Consider the following 14,987-nt stretch of genomic DNA (forward strand, 5'->3'; position numbering starts at 1 on the left):
TAGCGTTAATCCAGTTTGACTGAACTACATTTGTAACAACCCTTTGCTTTCTTCCATCCAGCCACTCTTCTATCCAATTTGATAAATTATCCTCCACACCTATAGAAATAATTTTTACAAGACTTTCATGTGGCACCTTGTCAAATGCTTTCTGAAAATCCAGATACACCAAGTCTACACCATTACTCTAATCTAATTAAGCAGTAACTTTTTCAAAGAATGTCAAAAGATTTGTAAGGCAAGATTTTCCCTTAGTGAAACCTTGTTGACTATCCAATAAAATTATAAACTTTTTTTAAATGACTTTGCAAAACATCTTTTAACAAACTTTCCAAAACTTTTCCCACAACTGATGTAAGACTAATGGGTCTTTAATTACTGGGATAATCTTTATCACCTCCCTTGAAAAGAGGAGTTACATTAACTAATTTCCAATCCTCTAGTATCTGCCCACTATTTAAGGACTTTCAAAAAACAGTGGTTTTGGAGGATAAAAGGCTGGTCAAACTAAAAATTAGAAAATCAAAAAAAATTACAAGAAGAAAGGTTGGTTGAAAATGTAAAAATATGTAGTAAAGAGTTCTTTAAATACATTAAAAGTAAGCAAAATGTTGGAATGTAAGTAAGCACTTTGAGGGATGATACTGGAAAGCTAGTATCTGATGATTATGGGATTGCTGGGTTATTAAATTCTACTTTTTCTTCAGTTTTTACTAATGACGATTTAAGCCATATTCCTCACCCTGAATTTGTTAGATAGAAAGAAGATTGAATAAGCTGGTCACATTAATTCTGAATGTATTAAAAAAAAAAATGGGAAGTTTCAAGAGGATAAAGATTCCTGTCCAGATAATATTTACCAAGGGTTTTTAAATATGTTAACGATTGGATATGTGAGCCACTTGCTATTTTTTTTCAAGTCCTTGAATAGTGAGCAGGTGCCAGAAGACTGAAAGTTGTTGGCTAATATTACTCATCTTTTCAAGGGAGGAGACAAAAAATTGTCCCAGTGATTATAGGTCCATTAGTTTTACATCAATTGTGGGAAAAGTTTTTGAAAGTCTGAAAGATACTTTGCAAAATCACTTAAAAAAAGTTCAAAATTTTGTTGAATAATCAGTATGGTTTCACTAGGGGAAAATTTTTGAAAAGGTTACTGCTTATGTAGATGAGGGTGTGGGAGCAGATGTGGCATATTTGGATTTTCAGAAAGCATTTGACAAGGTGCTACATAAATGGCTTGTTAAAAAGTTCTCTATATGTGTGGGAGATAGGTTGGTTCATTGAATGGAAAACTGGTTAAATGGAAAAAGCTGAGAGATGTCATAATTGAAGTTCCATCAGACTGGATTAATGCCATGAATGGCTCAGTGTTAGGATCTTTGTTCTGTTTGATTTACATTAATAACATTGAGGGAATGGTCAATAGATTAAATAACTTTGGTGATGATGTTAAAGTTTTGGGTGTTCTGGCTGTGTGGATGACACTACTGCATCAAAAAAGGATTTGGATTATTTAGTGAGTTTGGAAAATAATTGGCAGATGGCTTTTAATTATAATAATTTTGTTCGGAATAATCTTAACAGTGTTATAGAAGAAAAAAGATATTGGTATTCCTTTTATTTTTCCAAGCAATGTGCTGTTTCAAGTGGCAGGGCAAATATTATTTTAGGTTATATCTACAGGAACATTGAATACACATCTAAATAGGTAATAATGTCATTTGAATAGGCCAGATTTGGAGTATTATGTTCAGCATTGAGATCTTTACCTCGTAGAGAACATTGGAGGCTCAGAGGAGGGCTACTAGTTGATGCCTGAGATGGAAAGATTATCATATGAGGATAGGTTAAGATATCTGAACTTGTTTTCTCTTAAGAAAGGAAGAATTGAATGAGATTTGATTGAGGTGTTTATGATTGTAAAGGGAATTGATAATGTTGATGCATCAATTTAAAAAAAAATTCATATCTAATGGTGAGAATGATAAGACTAGGGGACACATATTTTGGCAGGGAAGGAATCAGTTTCAACTTATGATGGCTTTATTTTTCTAGCAGGTTGGTTGGCTTTTGGAATGGGTTGCCTATGGATGTGGTGGATGTAGTTAATTTAAGGAAGTTTAAGGGAAAAGTTAATAAGTTTTTGAATAATAAGAGCTGGTTTTGAGCTTTTTGCTATTTTAAGGATTTGATTTAGTTCATAGGACAGCCCAGATTAACTAAAAGGCTTCTTTTTAATGTTATGTTATGTAAAATCTACATACTATCTGAAACACCAACTGCACTTCCCTCAGTTATTCTTTGGTCACTTTAAAGAACCAGTTTCTTACTAGGGTGTTGTTGTTGCATTATTACTACCACCTGGTGTCCAGTTTGAGCATCTGTTAGATCTAGTCATTGTGTAGAGGGATAAGTTTTAAGCAGCTTTCCATGTCTTCATCTTGTTTTCAAACAATTTTTAAAGTTATTTCTTTCAATCTCTACCATGATGATCCAACAGAGTATGGAAGAATACCAAATGCCATAGTTTTGTATTAGAGACTCTCTGTGAAATATCGGACCATGTAGATAGTCCCATAAACATTTTAGAAAGCTTATTGTGGTTTGATGGTACAACAGTTATTCCCTGAATTACGTAATTACTTGTTGGTTTATGCAACAATCCATTGAAAGCTGTTGGATTTGTGACAACACTATATCTAGGATTATGTTACTGCCATTATGTTAAAAAGAATAAAATGATAATATGCTTTTAAAATATGAAAAATGAAAGCTTCTGCAAGGATGTACTTTAGTGATTTGAACATGTATTTCATTTGGCATCCTGAACAAAATGCATGCATAATCTAGTTAATTATGACAGCAGTGTGACCACTGCTAAAAAGTTTGGAACAAAACATCTGTAATAGGTCATGAACTTGAGAAATTGTTAAAACCTTTTTCTCTGCCAACAGTGTACCCAACAGTCTCTTAATTGAATCTGTATCACTTGACTAAACAGGGCTAATTTCTGAACATGACAACTTAGAGCTACCCATTAAAGTTTAACTTCAAGTGTAATATTTCAAGCTTTGTATCTGCATTTAGATAGTAGTGGACCATTAAATAAAGCTAAAATGCTGAATTGCTAACAGTAAAAATTTAAATAGAATTGTAAAGTTGGTGAACATTAATTTGTCAGTGAATGATTTGGATAGAAAAATTTGTGAATGATATTAACCTTGGACGTTTTTCATTATGCTTGAACAGTATTATCATAAAGAGAGTCTAAACTAAAAATTTGTACTTAAAGTAATCTTTCTCACAAAACCTTGCACTAAAAAAAAATAGTTTTTCTGTATTAAGTGTTTTTTGAGATTTTTCAATTAAAGAAGCTTGTCAAGAAACTTCAATTTTCTAGTATATGTTAAAAAAAACTTTATACTTTACTTTTGTTTTTAATTACACATTACTGGAAACTTGTTAATTTAATTGATTATATTTTGGATTTTTTTTTTAATATTTAGGTGTGTTGATCCAGACATGGATGTTAAATTTTTTCCGCTTACACAAAATAAATAAAGTGGAGCAGTTCATCATGGCATATGGAGGTCTTCGTGGTGCAGTGGCATTTGCTCTAGTGCTTGTTGTCTCAGAGAAATACATCCCTTCCAAAAGCATGATGGTTACCACAATTATAGTAGTAGTGTACTTCACAGTTTTTCTTCAGGTAGAGCCACAGTCCTATAAACTTAAGTTCTGAGGATAGATAAATCAAGTATAATAAGCATTTTTCATTTGTTTAAGTAAAAAACATTTGTTATGTAAGCATGAAAAAATCATTCTTTGAAAATCTACTAACATTCTACAAAAGTTACCCATTGAAACTGACATATAATTGTATTGTAACTATTGCTCTCAAATGTAATTAGTTATGATATTTCATCTTTATCTTTCCAGGGAATGACAATTGGACCACTAGTGAGGTTCTTAAATGTTGCTACAAGTAATAAAACCAAACCTTCTATGAATGAAAGGTTACATACCAGGGTAAGAGCAAATTTTTTCTAAAGAATATGTTTTGGAATGTGGTTCTAGATCATACAGTTTAAAAACGATAAAAAAACACAAATAGATGTCTTGTTCTTGATTAATTGGAAATTATTAAAAATCACAAATTAGCTGATAGTTCTAATCATGTTTTAAGCTAAAGTTATAATAATTATGAACAATATTTAGGGAGTACATTACATTTGTTATAAAACTTTCTACACTTCAAAACAACAAAGTACAACTGAATTCAGTTTTTGTGTTGTTGAAAATTGTTTTAATAACATTTACTTAATTTAATATCTTTTCTATGATTAATTACTAAGCATTTTTATTAGCTTGCAGTACATCAAAAAATACATTTTATGTTCTTCCCAGTTGATAGACCATCTAATGGCAGGAATTGAAGATATTGCTGGTCACTTGATTGGGAACTATCATCTACGTGATAAGTATGTTACCAATTAATATATATCACTGCTAATAACATTTGATATTCACCCTGTGTGAGACAATAATTTTTATACATATTTTAGGCATATTGCACACTTTATTTGTGGACTAAAACCCTAAAGCAGTAAACATTAAAGGTGAATAGGGATGTTTTACATGATTAAATAGTACTGATAATTATTATTGTTTAATAAAAATATATCTTTCTGTACCAATATATTTAATTAGTGTTATAAGAGAAAATAGTTTTATTAATCCTTACAATGATTCTAATTTGTGAATGACTTAAAATTGATAATAATTACAATCTACTTGCTTGGTCTGGTTCAAACCATAATAGTTATTTTTTGAGGAGTTGATATTATGAATGTTACCTAGATGACTGCTTGCTATGTCTATCATATCCCAACTGGCTTGTTGAGCCTTGGTATAGAGCAATAGGTCTTGTCGGCAATGGATATGGCAGATGTAGTGTTGTTGACATAAAATTACATATTCCACTTTGCTTTCACTTGTAATTTCTTAAAATGTGATAAATGATTTAACCAATATGTTTAATCATCTATTATATATGTTAAAAAGGTGAATGAACTAATGAAAATATATTGATTAATATTAGTATAAAACTGCCAGTATAATCCTCCAAACATTTGCAATGAGAATTTAATAAGAATAAATGTTAGATTTACCTTTTTTATGGTAGAACCCACATTAATTCATTATAGCATTCATCTCTGTTACAAACAAGCATATTTATTTTTTTCGTATTTGTTAGTTTTTTCCTAACAAGTCTTATCTTGCTGCTTGCCAGATTCAAGCACTATAACAACAAGTTCATCCGACCACTCCTGACACGTGATCATCATGTCAAGGAACCAAAGATTTTTGAGACGTATTCCAAACTAAACCTAACAGATGCAATGAACCTTGTGAAACAGAACAACATTATGGGATCTGTAACTAGAATTGATCAAAAAATCTCTCTCTCTAGCCTAATAAGATCATATACCCAAAGTAATTTGCCAAGGTAACTAATTAACAAGATATGAAAGTGTGTAATAATACTATTTAAAAATTGTATCAAAAAATAAATCATTCATGTCTTTTTGTTAGCTTTTCTAAAACTCTTAGGTAAAAAGACATTAATGTATTCTAATAATTTTTACATGATAATTTTTTTGTTCTCATTGTTCAAATTGTACATTTTAAATTTCTCTTAGTTTTTTTATGCAAGTTTTTTCATGTCATGTCCATTTTATTGAGCAACAGATTCCAGCCCTTGGCTTGTGTAGATGAGGAACTAATGGAAAGAAGGAAAACAAAAGGGTCAGAAAAGGATGTGAATGATGAACTTAAGGATATTATAGCTATAGGTGATTCCTTGATAAGGCATGTGGATAGGATAGTCTGTGGGGTAAATAGGGTGAAAAGAATTAGATTATGCTACCCAGGGGCACAGGTGGATAATTTAACTGACAGAGCAAGAGATATAGCAACAGCTAGTTCAGTTTTTGTTGTGCATGTCGGGGCTAATTAAGTATGGAAGGGTAGGTCAGAGGAGCTAATTAATAAGTACAAGGGGGTGATAAAGGTATTTAAAGAAAAGGCCATAACTTAATTGTGTCAGGGATACTGCACAATTAATTCTTGGGGGACGAAATTATCAGTAGGTCACTAGGGCTGAATGGTAGGCTTAGGTTAATATGTAAAAATAAGCAGATTGGCTGGTTGGACTTATTGGATCAGTTCAGTGAAAGTAAGGAGCTTTTCGGAATGGATGGTTTGCATTTAAATAGAGTAAGGTGTGACTTGTTTGCAAAGGCTATTAACTCAGCTGTAAGGGAACTTTTAAACTAAGACTAGACAGTGGTGAGGGTCAGGATATACTAAATGGGGGGGGGGGGCAATGTAGAGAAAAGTCTAGCATAGGCTTAATTTTTACTATTGTACATCTAGAAGTATAAGAAATAAAGTAGATGACTTTAGGGCACTGGCAGGAATGGAGGATTTTGATATAATGGGAATAACTGAAACATGGTTAAATGTAGATAATTTTTATGGCAGAAATTTCTTTGAAATACAGGGTTATAGGATATTTAATAGGGATAGAGTTCCCGAAGAGGGGAAGGGGTGGCTTTATATATAAAATGTGAGTTACATCCTATTGAAGTTGAGGATATCAAAAATAATAACAAGGAGATTGAATCAATTTGGGTTTCTATTAGTGGATATAAAGGGAATAGGCTTTTAGTGAGAATTTGTTACAGACCACCAGATGATATTGATGAAACTAGTGAGAAACTTTACAGTGAGATTATGATTTCAGCTGTTATTGAGGTCATAATTATGAAACATTTTAATTCCAGGCATTTGATTTGGAAATACTAAAGTCGAACCATGAGGGAGAAAGATTTTTGGAAATTGTTTGAGATGGTTTTCTTTGCCAATTAGTCAAGGAACCCACTAGAAACAATGCTGTTTTAGATTTATGGTTAACTTGTAAATTGAAGAACATTTAGGTGCAGGTGATCATTGCTCTATTAGGTTTGATGTTTTGCTGCATATGGAGATAAGGAACAATATTTTGGTTACAAATTTCAAAAAATTAATTTTGAAGGGATGCGTCAAGAATTACCTGCTGTGAATTGGGCAACTTTGGAGACACTGATCAAATGTGGAAAATTTTTAAATATTCAAGATAAACATATTCCTTATAGAAAAAAAAAAAGGGTAGCTGCATGTAAAAATCCAGGTTGGCTCACAAAGGATATGAAAGATAAAATTAAAGAAAAGCATTACAAATTTTAGAAATTTAAATTGACTGGTATGGTGGGAGATTTAGATAATGGAAGGAAAAGAAAGTTGGTCAAACAGGAAATTTAGGACATCAAAAAAGATGTATGAAGAAAAGGTTGGCTGAAAAGCTTAAAAATTAACAGTAAGGATTTCTTTAAATACATTAAGGTTAAACAAAATGTGTCTGATGATTATGAGATGGCTAGGTTATTAAATTCTACTTTTTTTTCAGTTTTTTACAAATGAAGATTTAAGCAGCATTTTCATCTTGAACAGTTGATAGATGGAAACAGGGTTGAACAAGATGATTGCATTAATTCTGAGCTTGTTAAGAAACAATTGGGTAGTTTAAAGAATGATAAGGCTTCTGGGCCATGTATGTCTCCAAGGGTTTTGAAAGAGGTTACGGATTGGATACATGAACCACTTGCTACTGAATTCTTGAATAGTGAGCAGGTGCCAAAGGATTGGAAGACAGCTAATGTCACTCCTCTTTTCAAGGGAGGTAATAAAAGTTGTCCCGGTAACTATAGGTCTATTAGTCTTACATCAGTTGGGGAAAAAGTTTTGGAAAATCTGATAAAAGATGCTTTGCAAAGTCATTTATTAACAAAGCTTAGAATTTTATTATATAATCAACATGGTTTCACTAAGGGAAAATCTTGCTTTGCAAATCTTTTGATATTCTTTGAAAAGGTTACTGATCATCTAGATGAGGGTAAGGGTGTAGATTTGGTGTATCTGAATTTTTAGAAAGCATTTGACAAGGTTACACATAAAATACTTGTAAAAATAATTATATCTATTGGTGTGGGGAAGAAGTTAACTAATTGGGATAGAAGATATAGATATAGAGCAAATAGTATTTTAGGTTGTATCTACAGAACTTGTATTGAATACAAGTCTAAAGAGGTTTTGCAGTAGTCCCTGAAAAGCATTACAACAGACAACTGACCAATCTGCCATTATAAGAAAGAAGTTGTACACAACAGGAATTCGTAATGCAAAGGATCAATAATCAGATAACAAATAACAGAGTTCAAGCTGTGCCAGTCACTATTGCCAAGGCTTGAGCATAATGGTTTATATACTGTATAGGTAATCAGATGACATACTAAATTGGTATGATATTTATAATTGTTATGATGGATGACAGTTCAATAAAGACAACTCAAAATTGTTTTGTTTGTGTCTTATGTAAAATAATTTATTCACCAATGACATTTATTTCATAAAACATGCATGTATCATATTTTTTTATTTCATACATGTAAAATATGATAAATTGATACCAAATTTATTTCATTAAAAAAATCGTCCATCTTTGTTTCTTTTGCACATGTAACAGGGTTCTTCACATATATCGATAAATGTTTTGCTGTTCATTTTCAGTGTGCAAAAGTGAGGTCAGCTTTATCAGTTTTGTTTTTCTAGAGACATTGTAAGACAGAATCTATCTTTGTTAAAAACGTGATTTATTCTTCGGTACATGTCATATTTATACAGCAAGCCATAGATTAGCAACTCATTCTGAAAATTACCTACTTTATGCATCATCTGACATCTAAAGAAAGCACTTATTTTGACTGCTGATTTGCAGATGAGAGTTTTCCAGCTTGTTTCATGGTCTCATGTGTGGTGTGTCATCTAATCACTCGTCTGTTGTGGACACCAACAAATTATAGTTGAATCATCACTGATAGTACATACTTGTATATGTAAAATCAAACAAATGAACACACAATAAACACATGTATACATTTTTCTTGAAATGAAAAAAAGTCATTATCTGACCTTCTGCCCAAAAATCTTGGTCGTATGTCGCATCTGTCAGGAAGCTGTTCGTGGGAGGTCAGATCAATGTAAAATTGTCCTATGCACAGAAAAAAAGTAGTATCTAAAAGGAAGTCATTATTGGGAGGGGTTGTATTCACCAGGGAATACTTTAATTTCATTGTATAGGTTGCTGTTTGGGCTACATTTGGAATATTTTATTTAGTCTTGGGCTTCTTACCTTAGGAAGGACATTGAATTATTAGAAAGAGCTCAGAGAAGGGTTACTGGAATGGTGCTTGGGATGGAGAGGTTGTCATATGAGGAGAGATTAAGAACTCTGAAATTGTTTTCTCTTGAAAAATGAAGACTTGGGGGAGGGGGAAACTGAATGAGGTGTGTAAGATTGTAAGGGGAATTGATAGTGTTGATGCATCATCATTTTTCATACTTAACAACAAGAATAGTAGGATTAGGGATCAAAAATATAAATTTTGGCAAGGTAGGAATAATTTTCAGCTAAGACAGTTGTGTTATTTTTTTAACAGAGTGGTTAGTCTCTGCAATGGGTTGCCTTCAGATTTTGTGGAGGCAGTAAATTTAAGTGAGTTTAAGAGGGAGCTTGATAACTATATGAATGATAAGGGATTGCTTTAAGATTTTTTAAATTTATTTATTTAATAGTTTTAGTTTGGAGGATGGGACACCCAAGGTGGACCAATAGGTCCCTTGTTGTCCCTAAACATAGTTATGTTATATTAAAGTGAAATTTTGAAGCAGGTTTGTTATATCTGTCTTATGTTGAAAGCTAAATTTCAAATATTTCTTGTATATATATTATTTATTTTTATATGCGAACAGGTACTCGGATGGATCAGTTCTAAGTTCACAGGGTGTTACATCTCAGAGTGAGTCAAGTTTTGTAAACTTGGACATGGGTGAGCTTGCATACTCACCGAGCTATAAGGACCTAGCTGATGCACAACTCCACCATATTTTGTCTGATTCTATGTTTAAACCACCTCGAAGGGTAAGATAATCTATTTAAATGTTTTTATTGGAGGCTTAGTATACTAGAAAAGAATACAGATCATTTATTTTATTATTTTTTTCATACTTGGAATAATTTTTCAGAGTTAGGGTTAGAAATAATGGATTTAATTGCAGTAGTAGATTCTATTAAGTAACAGATTTCAGCTTTTAGTTTGTGCAGGTGATAAAATAGGTGAGGGAAGGAAAAAAAGGGGGGCAGATAAGGATAGGAATGAATAATAGGAGAATTTGTTAGCATGATACATGTGTAGGATAGTTTATAGGGTAAATAGGTAGAAAATATTTAGTTTATGCTATCCATGGGTAAGGGTGGAGAATATATCTGACAGAGCAAATGATATAGTAAGGGGTGCTAGCAATGATGTAGTTTTTCTAATGCATGTAACTGCTAATGATGTATGGATACCACTGAAACGTAATTGTGGGGATGAAATTAAAAATAAGGGCTGAATGCTAGGCTTGGGTTACTATATATGTATAAGGAGATTGGCTGGTTGGACTTGTGGGATCAGTATAATGGGAAAAGAGTTTTTTAAATAGAGTAAGGGCTGGCTTGTTTGCTTAAGTGCTATTAACTCAACTCTAAGGTCAGCTTTAAACTAGGCTAAACAGTGTTGAAGGCCAAAATAATAATAAAAAAATATGCAGAGAAAAGTATAGTGTAAAAACAGTGTGCAGATAGGTTGAACTGTTATCATTGTAATGCTAGAAGTATAAGAAGTAAGATGGATGACTTTTTTCTTTTTTTGTCAAAATATAGAATTTGATGTAATGGGAATAACTGAAACCTGGTTAAGTTTAGATAATTTGACAGGAAGTTTTTTAAAATATAGTTACAGGTTATTTAATAGGGATAAAATACTAAAAAGAGGGGGAGGAATGGCTTTTTATTAAAATGTAAGTTATATCTGTTGAAGTTGAGGATATCAAAGCTAATAACAATGAGGATGAATTTATTTAGGTTTCTGTTAATGGTTATAAGGGGAGAAGATTTTTAGATAGATTTTGTTACAGACCAGCACCACCACCAGGTGTAATTAATGAAATTAATGAGAAACTCTATGGTGAGATTAAGATTTTAGCAATTAATGAGGTTATAATTATTAGGAGATTTTAATTTAAGGCATTTAGATTATGAAATGTTAGAAATCATGAAGGAGACAGATTTTTAAAAATTATTCAGGATAGATAGTGTTCTTCACCAAATGGATGGGGAACCTTCTAAGAACAGTGCTATTTTAGATTTATTTTCAACTTCTAACAAAGAAATGAGTGATCATTTCTCACTTAGGTTTGATGTTTTTCTGCATTTGGAGATAAGGTATGAAATTTTGGTTCCAAATATAAAAAAGAAAAGAAAAAAATATGAGCTTGTTCAGAAACAATTAGGAAAAGTAAAGAAGGATTAAACCAGATAGTATTTCCCTACGGATTTTGAAGAAGGATAAGGATTGGATATATGAGCAGCCACTTGCTTTTGTTTCTTGAATTACTAATCTTTATTGAGATTATTGCTTATGTAAATGAAAGGTGTGGATTTGTTGCATTTATATTTTCAGAAAGTGTGTGACATGGTACCACGTAAAAAGCTTGTTAAAAATTATCTCTCTAGGTATGGGGGGATAGGTTGGTTCCTTGGAAAAGAAACAGGCTAGATGAAAGAAAGCAGGAGATTGTTATAAATGGAGTTCAGTCAAACTACATTAATTTCACAAGCAGGGTACCTCAGACTTAAGTGTTTGGATCTTTTCTTTTTTTTAACTTGCATCAATGACATGGATGAAGGAATGGCCAATAAATTATGTTGCTGGTTGTAAAGATCTGGATAATTTAGTAAGTTTGGCAAATGGACTTTAATTATAATAAATGCAAGGTTATGCATGTGGAATATCACAATTTGAATCATGAGTATATTTTTGATGGAAATAATCTTAACAGCGTTATGGAAGAAAAGGATCCTGGTGTTGTATTTGATCAATTTCTTGAACCTTCCAAGCAGCATGCTGTTGCTAATGGAGGATTGTAGGTTGTATCTAGAGAAATATTGAAAACAAGTCTAGAGAGGTTATTATTTCATTGTATAGGTCATTTGTTAGACCACATTCAGAGTATTTTGTTCAATCTTGTGTGTCTTACCTTAGAAAGGACATTGAATTGTTGGAAAGGGTTTAGAGAACGGCTACTAGGATGATATCTAGAATGGAAAGGTTGTCAAATGAGGACAGGATGAAATCTCTGAAATTGCTTTCTCTGGAAAAAAGAAGAGCGAGAGGGGATCTGATTGAGATGTTTAAGATTGTTAAGGCAATTAGTAGTGTTCATGCATTATCTTTTTTATACTTAATGGTGAGGATGGTGGTACTAAGAGACTTAAAGATAAATTTTGTCAGAGTAGGAAGCATCTTCAGCCAAGACAACTTTATTTTTCTGATAGGGTGGTTGGCCTTTGGAATGGGTTGACTTCAAATATAGTAGATGCAGTTGATTTAAGGGAGTGTAAAAGAAAGCTTGATAAATATTTGATAAGGGCTACCTCTGATTGCTTTATTTTTCTCTAAGAATTTAGTTTAGTGGATGGTATGGTCTAGATGGGCTAACAAGTCTCTTGGTGTTCTCAGTTTAATCTGGATAGTAAAAATAACTTATTTTATAACAAGTTGCAGCTCTTTCAGTAAGGAAGAATATTTTTAAAACAGGTACGACATTTGGATAACTGAAGCAATCATTCTCAGAGTTGGACGTTTGGCACATAAATTATAAGAACAAAACTCAACTACTACTGTAGTTATAATTGATAGTTCCATTTTGAGTTTAGTAACTGATGATTATAAGTATCATTTTATTAGATTATCAAGTACTCTGGCCACTCTTTTCTTACATCGCATAAAACAACATACCATAGTCACTTCCTTATATAAGCCCACATTTTTGTAAATATGTAGATGACGGTTTTTTGGCTTAATTTATCAACATGAACAAAGTTCCTTCAACATGTAAACAGCCTACACAAAGACATAATTGACAGTTAAAGATAAAAATGGCTACACAATAAATTTCCTAAACGTTAACATCACGCAAACCTCCCTATTGAGAAGTTTAATGGGAAGTCAGATTTTAGTGTCTTAAAGTTTGATAACAGTTCAGAAAGACATTTGATATATATCAAGTACTTTATAATAAATGGGTGTGACAGTGGCAAGTTTACAGACTAACTATGCTAACATCCGAGGTTTGAGTCCCCATGGTTGATACAGCAGATAGCCAAGTGTGGCTTTGCTCTAAAACAAAATAAATGTAGAATTTGCTATCTCGCACATTAAACTACAAGTAGTCATCTGAAATCCGTAAACAACGGAGAAGTTAGTCTAATTTCCATATCATGAATCCTACAAAAGCCTAGTAAGCTTAATGTTACCTTTAAACCACAAGTCTCATAAAAAAAGGATCCACTTACACTATAAAGAGATATGAGAGTTTGTTTATTACAAACCCCAAAACAAACTGAAATTGAAGAATATGATTTTAAGTTTAACCTTTCTAAAAAGGGGCAAAAAAAGTTGATACCAACCTTTGTAAAAGTAAAACTGAACCTCCAGTTTAACAGAAAAATCAAAAGTATAATAGAAAAAACTCAAAGAAAAGTTGTAGAAAAAAAAACTACAAAGGAAAAATACAGAAAACTCAAATTTCTCCACAAAAAATGAACTTCACCTCCATAGCAATCTTGCACACAATCCACTTGTTTTAAAATAATATATTCAAAACAAGTCAAACATATGTATAAAAAAATTCATCACACTATTGGTTATCACAGTTGTATTGAGAGCTTTAAATAATTGTTTCCGTTTCATCAAAGTTCACACAGGGTGGGTTCAATTACTTCAGAACATCCTTTAACTTACTTTAGAAATTGCCCATTATGCTAAACTGACATACAGTTTAACGTCACTTTTACTTTCACTTGCTCTAATTCAGGCTTAGAACTTTCTTCAAACTATGATGTAACAATACTCACTTAAAGTAATGAGAAAAATTCAGAAGTTCGAGTAACATGACGTCACTTCACAACAATTGAACTACGCCAACAAATGATTTGTAAACTGTTACCTAAACAAACTGGCCATAACTATCACTTCTAAAAATAACTTACTTTATTGCTCACAAAATATAAACTAAATAATACTCTCATATCACATTTAAAATTAATAGGCATCTATATATAACATTTATTGATAAAACCTGTGTACTTGAGAGTGATCACATCAGTGATCTAAATGTCGTGCATGTTTTAAAAATATTCTTCCTTACTGTAAACATTGTAACTTGTAATAAAATAGTATTTATAATTAGCAAGTAAACTCAATTAAAGTATTAAAAACTTGTTGAAAACTGCTTGGTCTATTAAAAATTGCATTTTTAATTATAAGTAGTAAATGTTTGCTACCATGTTCTTCTACACAACCACCCTCAGCAGCATAGCGATATGTTTGAAGGCTTATGTTGCTAAAAACTGGGTTTTTATACCAATGGTGGCTACAGCTCAGATAGCCCATTGTATAGCTTTATGCTGAACTACAAATAAACAAACAAACTTTTACACAGTTGTTAGGCACGTCTCAGAGTAATGGTATTGTTATGTCTCCAATCCGTTAGTTGATTTTCCGTAACTTCGTTCCCACGAAACTTTAGCGACACAAGTCCTTTTTTAATAAAACTGGTTTATTCTTTCCGAATACAACTTTACGATACACTCAACTTCAACAGTCGCGCTATAACAAACTATAATAACGGCGTTAACTTCAACAATACTTTCTGACTGCAGTTCAATTACTCATTACCTACACACATTGTCCCGTCACGTTGTGACCATCTTGTATATA

General features: G+C 32.1%; 1 protein-coding gene across 3 annotated transcripts in view; it reads left to right on the forward strand.

Moving 5' to 3' along the window:
* The window catches only part of LOC106463078 (sodium/hydrogen exchanger 3-like), a 76,638-nt gene that overhangs the window by 45,998 nt on the left and 15,653 nt on the right, over positions 1 to 14,987 (forward strand). For all 3 annotated transcript variants that reach the window (XM_022390485.1, XM_022390483.1, XM_022390484.1), the window contains exons 5-9: positions 3,510 to 3,712; positions 3,943 to 4,032; positions 4,411 to 4,484; positions 5,297 to 5,512; positions 9,916 to 10,084. In XM_022390485.1, the coding sequence (XP_022246193.1) occupies positions 3,510 to 3,712; positions 3,943 to 4,032; positions 4,411 to 4,484; positions 5,297 to 5,512; positions 9,916 to 10,084 (752 nt within the window). The remainder of the gene's footprint in view (positions 1 to 3,509; positions 3,713 to 3,942; positions 4,033 to 4,410; positions 4,485 to 5,296; positions 5,513 to 9,915; positions 10,085 to 14,987) is intronic.

This window comes from Limulus polyphemus, unplaced genomic scaffold (genome assembly GCF_000517525.1).
Source record: "Limulus polyphemus unplaced genomic scaffold, Limulus_polyphemus-2.1.2 Scaffold1319, whole genome shotgun sequence".
Taxonomy (NCBI): Eukaryota; Metazoa; Arthropoda; class Merostomata; order Xiphosura; family Limulidae; genus Limulus; species Limulus polyphemus.